General features: G+C 31.1%; 2 protein-coding genes across 2 annotated transcripts; both read left to right on the forward strand.

Moving 5' to 3' along the window:
• Positions 1-5,265: 5,265 nt before the first annotated feature.
• LOC140882895 (large ribosomal subunit protein uL30x-like) lies at positions 5,266-7,575 on the forward strand. The gene is made up of 7 exons (XM_073289144.1): positions 5,266-5,359; positions 6,113-6,292; positions 6,383-6,480; positions 6,562-6,619; positions 6,836-6,915; positions 7,014-7,116; positions 7,203-7,575. Exons 2-7 carry the CDS (start codon positions 6,113-6,115, stop codon positions 7,416-7,418), a joined length of 735 nt encoding a protein of 244 aa, XP_073145245.1. The 5' UTR covers positions 5,266-5,359; the 3' UTR covers positions 7,419-7,575.
• Positions 7,576-10,405: 2,830 nt separating this feature from the next.
• Positions 10,406-10,801, forward strand: LOC140876466 (uncharacterized). Its single transcript, XM_073280437.1, has one exon. It carries the CDS (start codon positions 10,469-10,471, stop codon positions 10,688-10,690), a length of 222 nt encoding a protein of 73 aa, XP_073136538.1. The 5' UTR covers positions 10,406-10,468; the 3' UTR covers positions 10,691-10,801.
• Positions 10,802-12,029: the final 1,228 nt, after the last annotated feature.

The following is a 12,029-nucleotide window of genomic DNA, read 5'->3' on the forward strand; positions in this document are numbered from 1 at the left end:
GATGTTTGGCTAAACCTATTAAAAGGAGTTTATAAGCTCCTAGAGCTTAAAAGTTGTTTTACGATCTTATAAGCTGTTAAAACTTATTTTAAAAATAAGCTATTAAAGTGTTTGGGTAAACTTATTTTAAACAACTTAAAGATGTTGATATGTTTAGTGTTATAAGATTTTTTTATCGTCAAAATTACCAAAAAGGTATAATTTTATGAAAATAATGTTTCGATTTATACATATACGAAAATAGTTTTAGAATAAACTTATATTTAAAAAAAAATTATTTTAATATTTTTGTAACACCCGAAAATTTTAATACGTAAATTCGCATGCATAATTAGGGAAAATAATTATTTAAAAATTTATATTTGGTTTAAATGACATTTATGTGTTATTATGTGAATTATATGCATGATTTAAAATTTATTTTAGCATTTAACCCGTAATTATTGTATTTAGATTTTTGAGTAAATAAGTTATTTGATCGCGTAGACGGGACCGTGGACGAACGAGATACCAATATTTTTTAGCCAAAAATATTTTATGAGTTTTATGAGGCTTAAAATATTATTCTAATGTATTTTGTCAAGAAAATTTTAGTATTTATTTATATATTTATTTAGGGATTTATTTTTAGCCAAAATAAGTCATTTTATTGACTTTTATTAATATTTAAAAATCTCTTAAGTCTTAATTTCGGGATAATGGTTTTTAGTATCAGATTATTATTATTTTTAAGAGTTTTAAAGATTTTGCTTAAGGTATAATATCTTTATTTTGAGTAATATCTATTATTAATATATTATCTACCCAAAATTTAAACCTAAAACACTCCCTAATCTATTCCAAACCCCATCAGACGCCTCCACCCTTTTCTTCAACCCCTTTTCACGCCTCTTAGCAGAAAACTCATCCCCCATAGCCGATCAAGCTCTAGTTTTGAAGATTTTGGTTCGTTCGTCGTCCCGGGGACCCGTATACGCATCCACTTTCGTCAATCAATTAAAAAGACATGTTTAATTCCTTTCCTTTACCACCATATAAGCTACTACTCACGTTTTTATAAGAATGTATGAGTTTGACATTGATTTTTATGAGTTCATGCAAGAATTTAATGGTTTTTCCTTTGATTCATGAGTTTGCTCTTGTTTGATGCATGTTCATCACGTTTTTATGGTATGGGTTCGAACCAACTGCTGGTCCATGGTTCAGAGGGTGAGTAAGGGTCCCTAGGGTAGAGCTAAGTCGGGATTTGAAGCTGGGGTAGGCTAAAATCGAAGATGGAGTTTTCTGCTCAGCATCGCAGATTAGGGTTTCGGGGAAGAGAGCTTCGTCCTCCTTCCTCAGACCACGACTTGGGGTAAATCTTGTTGGGTTAGAACCTCCTAGATGTTTTCTAAGTTTTGGAAGTGGTTTCACGGTCTTTGGTTGTCGGAGGAAGCCGCACGAACGAAAGTTTGGCCACTGCTCAGTCTGCGCGCGAGGAGGAGGAAGGCGTCTGGTGCAGAGCTTCGTTCTCACTCCTCAGGCAATGGTTTTGGATGAGGTCTGAAGGGTTTGAACCCCATAGATGTTGGCTAGGATTGAAAAGTGGTTTCACGGAAAAATATGGCCGAAGTAGGGAGAACGATCGGATTTACGGCAGCCGCTCAGGGCTGGACGCGAGCTGGGAGAACAGCCTGTTTCAGGGCTTCGTTCTCCTTCCTCGAACCACCGTTGGGCTGATTTTTAGCTTGATGGAAACGTATTGATGTTAGCTAAGTTATAGAAGTGGTTTCATGGTCAAATATTGTCTGATCAGAGAGAAAGAAAGGAATTAGTGCAGCTGCACGGAGTTGGTTCTGTGCAGAAATATGCTTGGGTTAAGTTTTGAACTTCTGGGTTTTATTTCGGGCTGGGCTTGGGCTGGGTGGTCTGGGTCGGGTCTGGGTTGTCATGGATCGGACCAGTAGGGTCCGGGTCCAGGTTAGGTGGGCCGGGCTCGGGTATTTTAATTTTTAAGTAATTAAGAGTTTAATTGGTTTTTGGGCCAGTTTAATGTTTAGAAAATTATTTGGGATTCCAAATTATTTTATTTGGGCCTTAAATATTTATTTAAGTTAGCCCAATGATTTTTATGGGTTTGGGAGCCCATGAGAATTTTTGGGCCAGTAAGTGGATTTTTTTGGGCCAGTCTAGAGTTTTATTGGGTTTAATTAAGTTAGTGGACTTAAATATTTTTATTTAGGCCCAGTTAAGTTTACATAAGTTATTTGGGCTAAAATATGATAGTAGGACTTTTATTTAAGTTTAATGGGCTTTGAGTGAGTGGTCAGCAGTCTGGACCAACCCATGAAAATTAACTAAGTCCGGAATATATATTTAATTCTTTTTTTATGCATGAAGTTTATTTTAAGTATAAGTATATTTATTATTAAAATTAATTAAATATATATTACGGACATATTTTAAGTGCATGCATACATGAAATATTTTATGATGTGTTTATGATTAAGAATTGAGCATGAAAAATATTTTTATGGAAATTGAAGTGGTGTGACAGCACAGAGGTGGTTTACCACTGGCACAGAGGTAGTTTTACTACCGGCATAGAAGTGGTTTTACCACTGGCACAGAGGTAGTTTACTACCAGCATAGAGGTGGATTTATCCACCGCCACGTACGATGGTTTCTAGACTGATCAGTCGGCACGGTTATTAGTCACATTCATGGATATGACCATACTCAGTTTTTATGATTATGACATGCTCAATTATGTTATGTATGATTAGTTATGATGTATGTACGACTGATGATGAATAATTTTTATGATGCATTTATTTTAAGATCATGCATGCATGTCCACGTAAGTTATATGTATTAGTATGATTATGTGATGCATTATTTTAAACCTCGTTATCAAGGATTAGACATGTTGAGCCTCTAGGCTCACTACGCTTATATGGTGCAGGTGAGTATGATGATGTCTATGTAGCTCCTACCGGTGGCGAGGACGTATGAGCGAGCATGACAGTGGACCCCGTGACCGTCGCAGTTATTTAGATTATTGCATTGAGTTTTGAAACATGATTTATTTTACTATTGTTTTCGCGTATGAGATTTTTCAGCAGTATTGTTTATTATTTTAAATTGATGCATGAAACATTTTTAAGGATTTATTTATTTAATATTTTTTTTAGGTTACTTAAGAAAAGTATGTTATTTTTATATACATATATGTATGGGCGTATATGTATGGTATTATTTTTAGTATATTAAAATAAAAATAAAAAAAAAGTTTTTTCCGCATTTTATTAGTAGTAGGCGTTTTAATTTTACTTTAGAAAAAATTATGTGATATTTAATTTTTTTTAAAAAAATATTTAATATTTAATTAGTGGATGAAATGATGGAGATTTATAAAATATTCAAGGATATTTTAAAAATATATAATGTTAAAATAAGATCTTTTTGAAAAAAGTACATCCCCTTACTTTTTAAAAACAGCTTATAAACTGTCAAACAACTTATTTTGACAGCTTATATATTGTTTTTAAATTTTTTTTATCAAACAAATTTGTGGAGCTTATAAGCTCTAAAACAACTTATAAACTATTTTCGAGAACTTATAAGCTCAGCCAAACACCGACTTAGTTGTTACGAATATAATTACGTCATTATGTCATGCATTATATTTTGAAATTTTAAAATAGTTTAAAAAATCAAATAGTATTATAATTTTTCTTATATCATAATATATCTAAGAAAATGTACTCCGAGGTACGGTTTGGTACATTGGATGAAAGTGAGATGATCCACAAATTTTTATTCATCTCATGTTTTTTCATATTTTTGTTAACACAATGTCATCTCATTGCCGGATTTGATATTTACATTTGGGTTTGATGAAAAATCCCGTTCAACTCATGGTATTAATGGAGGATGAGTAAAAATTAGAAAGGACGATTAAGAGATTCTATAATACTAAACAATAATCCTTCAAAATTAAAACCATACAAAACAACATATTGTTCATATATATGTATTGCTTATCCATATTTCATCATGTTTTATCACATTTCTATTCATTTCTCATACATATCATCCGTGAAACCAAACGATATCTACGTTATTCACGATCCTCGTGTGGAGCATATTATCTGCTGAAATATTGTGGGGGTATGCTCTGGGGATTGGGTCATGTGCTCCCTCCTTCAGGTCTCCGCCGCTCGTGCATATCCCTCGATTTACCCTCCGCATGAGCCAATGGGCCTCTGACTCATGTGAAATGGGGTCCCCTTCGGGGTCAACCCTTTTTTTTTAGATATCTACGTTATTCAACTGAACCTAAAAGATATTGCTTAAAGTATTCACACAATCACTATAAAAAAGATCATATATATATATATAAATATATTGCGTTCCCTAATACATTGCATCAAAATCAAAATAAAAAATGATATGAACTTTCTTAGCATTTAGATCAACCACCACTTGGATGAAGCAAAAGGGTGTTTTTTTTTATTTTTTAAATCATGTTAACTATTTCAAATATTCAAATCAAGAAGTTATGATTGGTCAAATATTGAAATGAAAGGGGACAAAATAGGTATTCTCTTAGACACTCTCAAAAATATATATGATCCGACGCATATTTACAAGAAATAAAAATAAATTTTCATGATCAGATTAGAAATCCACCTCTCATAAGAATTTTTTGATAAAAAAAAATCACAATTATTCTCTTTCGAATTTTAAGATTCATGTCAAATTCTGTGTTTCACCTTGATATATTAAAGAAAATTATTTAAATATATTTTTTATAAGCAGAAGGTTCTTATCTTAAACCTCGGGTTCTTATCTCAAACCATTACGAGATATTTCATTTTATGTCATATCATATATCCATGAAAATCCATAATCAAACTGACTCAGGTAGAATTTGGGAAAGCTTATAAGAAGCACTTTTGAGTTGAAAAGTACTTATTTAAAACTCTCTCAAACACCAAATTTTATTAAATTTTTTTTGAGAAATACTTCATTTAACCTCTCCCAAACGCTACCTTATTTGATAGTTCCCAGTTTAATCTAAAATATATATTTCACAAAATATTTTTCTAAAATTATAATAATAGAGCCAAACATAGCAAAAGTTATACTCGGTTGGGCCTTTTAGAGGGAAAGCTACCTGGTTTGGGCTTTCTGTAAACAATGGTTTCCAGTCAAAAGCCACCAAATATATGGACTCACAAAGCCCATCAGGCCCGCAAACACATACTGCGATGCGGATTATAAAAACTAGGGTTTTTCCGGGGCATACCCAGGGGCGCCACACTGCAAAAGAAAACCCTAACTCCTTCTCGCGGAGGTGCTTATTTGGATTCCGGTAATAATTTGCGGAAATGATAGTCTGTGTGATTGTAATTGATTTTGTTAGATTTTCATTTCTGTGTTATGATTTGATGTTTGATGTTAACCATGAGAATATGGCAGGAACACGATTTGGTGTGTGTTTTTTGCTATTCTTATTTAGGTTTGTAACAGCATGGTTATGTTATTTTAGAAGTTAGAAATTCATATGCTCACATTCCGTTTGGTTGATTTTGTTGGATTCAGCTGTTTGATTCGTGATTTGATTTAAAGCATTCGTGAGAAATGTTTATTCACTGCCATACAAATTCTGTGTGTTTGTGGAGACCTGCCGAAAGAATGTATTTTTGTTAACTATGCCTAAGTTCGCGTCCGAGTTCATCTTTCCTGAAGATCCCGAAATTAAGTTTGTGATCTGAAATATGGTCGTTAGAATGGCAGCTGGTTTCTTATTCGACAACTTAAATACTGTAGAGGGTGAACGGGTTTAAACTTTGAACTTTCACGTTTTATTTGGGGAGTTTCTATCAATCTCTAATTCAATAAAAATTTTCATTTCACATTATTTTCAATCTTTTCATTGAATACATGAAAGTTTTTGTGTACACCGGTGAGTATTGACTTCTGAAAACTCATAGAGACTAAGGAAGTTGCTTAGAATAACAAAAATATTGTTTCTTTTTTAACACTGTAGTTTATGGTTTCTCATCCAGCTATGTATAATAGCTTCTGATTTTCTATTCATTTTATCTGATTTCTTCCATGGAAGATGGCTGAGGAAGTCAAAGGTGGTGTTGTTCCCGAGTCAGTTTTAAAGAAGCAGAAGAGGAATGAGGAATGGGCCCTTGCAAAGGCCAAGGAGCTCGGGGAAGCAAAGAAGAAGAAAGCTGAGACCCGAAAGTTGATCTGCAGTAAAGCAAGGCTGTATGCAAAAGAGTACGAGGATCAGGTAAAAATCATTTGTCTCTATTTTGGAGCATTGGAGCGAAATAGAAAGTAATCTATTGTTGATCATCTGGCTAGTGCTTTTGTTGTTCAGGAAAAGGAATTGATTCGCTTGAAGCGTGAGGCCCGATTGAAGGGAGGCTTTTATGTCAATCCAGAAGCTAAGCTTTTGTTCATTGTCAGAATCAGGGGGTAAGAAGTTTGATTGTTCAAGGATATTTGGTTTGCCTATGGGTGAACCTTTCACACTGACATCGTTATTCTTTCTAACAGAATTAACGCCATGCACCCTAGAACGAAGAAAATTTTGCAGCTTCTTCGATTGCGTCAGGTGATTTTGTTTGTATTTCGTTTTTAGGGGAGTGGCGTTGGTACAATATTGTTTCCCCTTATTGTGCTTGTGTTTTCAGAGATGAATAAGAATCCATGTCATGTCAAAGTTACCTGTCCTACTTATTTTTTCTTGTGGATATTGTTTTATTTATTTTCTGTTCTCATAATCTTTTCCCTAATATTAAAACTGAGATCTACTGTCATCTCGATGTAGATCTTTAACGGAGTCTTTCTGAAAGTCAATAAGGCTACGATGAACATGCTTCATAGGGTTGAGCCTTATGTTACATATGGGTAAGCCAATGCTAATTTGAAATGTGGAAAAAACATTCCAAATTTCAGAGTCGATAAAACCATTCAAGGTAATTCTCAATTCAATATGCCTTTTTCAGTTATCCCAACCTTAAAAGTGTCCGCGAGTTGATCTACAAGCGCGGCTATGGAAAGGTGAACAAGCAGAGAACTGCTTTGACTGATAACTCGATCATTGAGCAGGTTACAACTTGAATAATCTTTCATTGGATTAGACTCCTTTAAATTTAAATATTCCTTAATATGTTTATTTGCTTTGCATGCATCAGGTGTTGGGTAAATATGGGATAATTTGCATGGAAGATCTCATTCACGAGATCATGACAGTCGGACCCCATTTCAAGCAGGCAAATAATTTCTTGTGGCCATTCCAACTCAAGGCACCTCTTGGTGGATTGAAGAAGAAGAGGAACCATTATGTCGAGGGTGGCGATGCTGGTAATCGCGAGGATTACATCAATGAGCTTATTCGAAGGATGAACTGAGTTTACAAGAAGTTTTGTTTTGCTTGGACCATTTTGTTATTGTCTTCTAAAGTTCTGGGATATTTAATTGGGATCCGAATCTTATTTTTATGTATGCGTTAAGTTGCTATTTGCATTTTGAGATTTGGACCTTAATTTAGTATTCACTATTATATCATTGGTTTTGCTGCCCCTGGTAGGTCAACATCTTTAGTGAATACTGTAATGTATTTGAAATGAAATGTGAGTTTTTTTGTCAGCTTAATTAATTCCCAAAATATTTTTAAATTTTATTTAGTATTTTCAGAAATTCCTTCAACTTTTCTTCCATACGATGCCTTTCGACCAAAATAGTTCTGCAACATTTTTAATTTCTAGGCCTACAACATTTGTTTTTCAAAATCACTTTTTTGAATGGAAGAATTTCAAATGTATTTTTGTTCTCTTAAAAAGTAATATCATAAATTTTAAATTCATTCGTTTTACGTTTACATAGTATTTTATGTTAACTAGGAAATCTGGCACACAATAATTCAAGTGCACTGATTTTTTTTATATAAATAATTTTTTCTTAAAAATCCTTTTAGCTGTTTTTTTAAGGAAATATTTAAGATATTGATTATATTAACAAATAATTTTAGCTACTATTATAATTTCCTGAAATAAATTTGTTGTGACAAATTTTACTGGATGAAATAAGAATATTTTTGTCTATCCATTACATTGTCAAGTTAGTTATTTTGGTTCTTTATTATATAGTTTAGATTATAAACCGTTGGGTACTATCTGATCTCATTAACCCCTCAAAAAGATTCACTCACCATCTTTTTCTCAGTATTTTGGTATAGAACTCAACCTCATGTCTATAAACTCAGCGTCAAATATTTGTTTTCAAATTTAAATTATTTTCCTGACAAAATTTATAACTCAGGGTTAAGGTGTAAATTCGATATTATATATATTCCAAGTATATTAGCCCAGAGAATCAATGTATTTTTTTTATTATATTATACTAGTACTAATAAAAAAGCACGTGAGTCACATGAAAAATGTATAATATGATAAAAAAATAAATTTAAATTTACTCATATTTATAATAAAAGTAAAAAATAAGTAATGACTAAAATCTTAAATAATATATTTGTTTTATTTTTTTAATATGTATTAAATTTTTAAAGAGTTGCTAAGGATCTTATATTTGAATCTTAAATAGTTAAAGTATTTAAATAAATGTGGATTGGATTTTGACATTTATTCTTCAATGATTATTTTTTGACTTATTTCTATTGATGAATTTAATTTATAATATTTATTTTTTACTGAAATTATAAATTATCCATTTATTTGATATTCTATCTTTAACTTCCTTAATTTTTTACACTCATGTTCCATCAATGTATATATGGAAAAAAAAATATTTCTCTGAACGAAATTTTTTTCATAGAAATTCTTTCAATCCATGCGATGCACGGAATATTAGCAAATATTGATATAATTTAATGAATATATATTTAATTTTAAATATTATTATAAAAAATTTATTTTATCAAAAAAAATTATATAATTAAGGATAACGCTTGAATAGGATTAATAATTTTATACTGTTAAATTGATTTTTGTTTTCCAAGCGAAACTCTTACTGATAGAAAGAATCTAAAAAGATATCTAAAAAAATTATATATTATTTTTCTTTAAACAATTTGAAAGAAATAATTATTTTTTAAAGTGTCAAAATTTTGTCATTTAGTAGTTGAATTAATATAGATTAAAAATTTTAATTTGTTTTTAGACTATGTTAAAAATGAAATAAATATTTTAATTAAGATACATAAAATAGTGATTTACGGACAATCAATATATCAAATATTTACCACGATAATCTTTTAAGAAGTTTGAAAATATAATATTATATATAAAAAAACATTTATATTTATTTAGTATGATACAAAGTAGTCAGAACTAAATACATTAAAGCAACACAAAACTCAAACCATAAGCAAAATTGAATAAAATGATAAATCAATGTATATATTTAAATCATTAAATGTATCTTATATTTTCAGGTGGATCGATTCATAACATCGATTATGTTAATCAAAACTTATACTATCCTATATATCATTCTTTAAAATTTTGACTTATACATGAATCACAAATTACATTATAATGTATAACATTAATTACTATTTCCCACTGTTTTTAAAACCGGACCGGACCGGCCGGTTTAAAATGGTTTTTGAGGCGACCGATCTCTGGTCCGGTCTGGAACACCCTCAAAAACCGTTTTAATGATTTCACCGCTCAGAACCGGTCAAAACCGATCGAACCGGCCAAGAACCGGTCCCAAGAACCGGCCAAAAAATTGGTCGAACCGGTTTTTCGAATTTATTTTTTTAAAAAAAATTAGTTTTTTAAATTTTAAAATCTTAAAAAAATTAGTTTTTTAAATTTTAAAATCTTAATTTAATATTTTATTATATACATATACATGATTATTTGGAATTTGTACTTCGTTAAAAATATTATTTTAGTATTATTAGAGTTTTTTTAATTAATTAATTAATTTTTAAAAATATATATATAACTATAATTAATATTTTGAATATATTTATATAGTTTTTTTATTTTTTAAACTATGATAAATATATTCTTGTCTATTTATATACATATTTTAGGTTTTTAAAATTTAAAAGATAATATTAATTATATTACATTATATAAACGATTTTTCGGTCCGACCATTCGGTTAAAGCGACTGAACCAATTGAATCGTTTTTTAAGGATATATCGATTCGATCACCGATCTAATTACGAAAAAATTGCTATTTCCTTTACCAGCATTATGTAGCATATATACCCTCTGTTTTTAATAGGATACGGCTGCCTACGGAGTCACCACGAACCACCGAAGAAATGACAAGTGTACGCGCGCTTCCAGCATACGTGTGTGTCGAGTAATAAGTAACAGTCATCTTGAAAGAATATTATATAAATCACAAAACCAGACACCCAAATATGACAAATTAAAGGGTCTCTATCTAAATCTTAATCGACAAAAATTACAAACAAAAATGGAAGCCACCAAGGAGAGGAAAGAGCAGAAGCACAAGGAGCAAGAAGAACAAAACACAAGAGGTGATTCAATGGGTGAATTAGGGAGGGGGATTATTCGAGAAGCTATCATCACCAAAAGCACAGACGACGATGATCGCACAAGAAGTGTAGCGAAACAACCCGAAGATGTGTTGGCATATTCGAGAACTGTTCATCAAACCGACTCTTCGCTTGAATGACCCAATATCTCTTCATTAGTTTCTTTCTTTCTTGTTGGAATGTCGGTTTAATAATTCACCAGTACTTACTGTGTTCTAATTTCTAATGAGTAAATTCAACCATCGTTTTAAGTGGTTTTCATCTACTCTTTTCGCTTTTGATCCCTGCGATTAGGGTTGGAGAAAAATACCAATGCTGAAAATATCGTCATATCGTATCGAAAAATTTATCGAATATATCAAAAAATTGGTATATCGAAAATCTCGGTACATCGTACCGAAATTTTTGGTATCGGTATCGATATATAAATTTTTTTATTTGGGTATATCGAATATATCGAATTATTATTTTTTTTTAATTTTTACCATATACCGAGTTTTTTTTCGGTATAATTTTTTGGTATACGAATTTTTTTTATTTTCAGTACGGTATCCTGTATAAAATATTTCAATACCGAAAATATCGAATTTTCGGTATGGTATCGGTATGAACGGTACGGTTCGATATAAATTACGATATACCGTACCCAGCCCTAGGTGCGATGGTGTTGATTTTCGATCGATGGCTGCTATGTGATTTGCTTTTAAATGGAGCTGCTTCAGCTACAGCTAGAAATCATTTGCATTCTTAAAAAAAAAACATATAACAAAACAATGGTCGAAGCAATCCAAGTTTGGGTAGAGTTAATCTAGTTAACATGATTTGGGAACCATATGATCTCATTAACCTCAGTTTTGGAAAAGATTCATTCCCTAAATTAAGCTCAAACTATAAACTGAACATTTGTTTATCAAATAATTATTGCATCCAATAATCTTTTCTTTATATATAAATGCAATATTACTATTGCAATCAATGAAAAGAGTATTCATAATTTTGATTATGATTCCAATTTTAGGACTAGAAATTTGTCTTTTTACTAAAAGTTATAGTCGATTGTAATGATACTAACTCATTTTTTTAAAAAAATATTACAACAGTTCAAACATCATGATTCGATCAATCTATCCAAAGTACAATCAATTATTGTACTTTCTATTATTGTGGCATTCCACGTTATCTTCAAACCTTAAATTTAAATTCCCCCGTACAAATTTTAATTTTCTAAACCCAATCCCATGTTGCAATCGGCCACAACTTTCCAAGGGTTTATAACGTTGATATTAAAATTAACAATAATTTAACACGATTACGCGATAAGGTCCCAAGATTGTGACAATTGTGTTTCTAATCAAGAGATTTCTTTCTTTTTTTTTTAATGAGTTACAACTGATTATGACAGACGCATTATTTTCTACATTAATTGCAATTATTTGTGCTTACTGGATTGGTAAAAGTCAACACGACCTTGTTTTTTGT

Source organism: Henckelia pumila, chromosome 1 (genome assembly GCF_033568475.1).
Source record: "Henckelia pumila isolate YLH828 chromosome 1, ASM3356847v2, whole genome shotgun sequence".
Classification (NCBI taxonomy): domain Eukaryota; kingdom Viridiplantae; phylum Streptophyta; class Magnoliopsida; order Lamiales; family Gesneriaceae; genus Henckelia; species Henckelia pumila.

Coding starts and splice junctions, on each gene's coding strand:
- LOC140876466 (XM_073280437.1), top strand. CDS start 10,469: ATGGAAGCCACCAAGGAGAGGAAAGAGCAGAAGCACAAGGAGCAAGAA.
- LOC140882895 (XM_073289144.1), top strand. CDS start 6,113: ATGGCTGAGGAAGTCAAAGGTGGTGTTGTTCCCGAGTCAGTTTTAAAG. Junction 6,293..6,382: donor CAAAAGAGTACGAGGATCAG/GTAAAAATCATT, acceptor TTTGTTGTTCAG/GAAAAGGAATTGATTCGCTT. Junction 6,481..6,561: donor TTCATTGTCAGAATCAGGGG/GTAAGAAGTTTG, acceptor TCTTTCTAACAG/AATTAACGCCATGCACCCTA.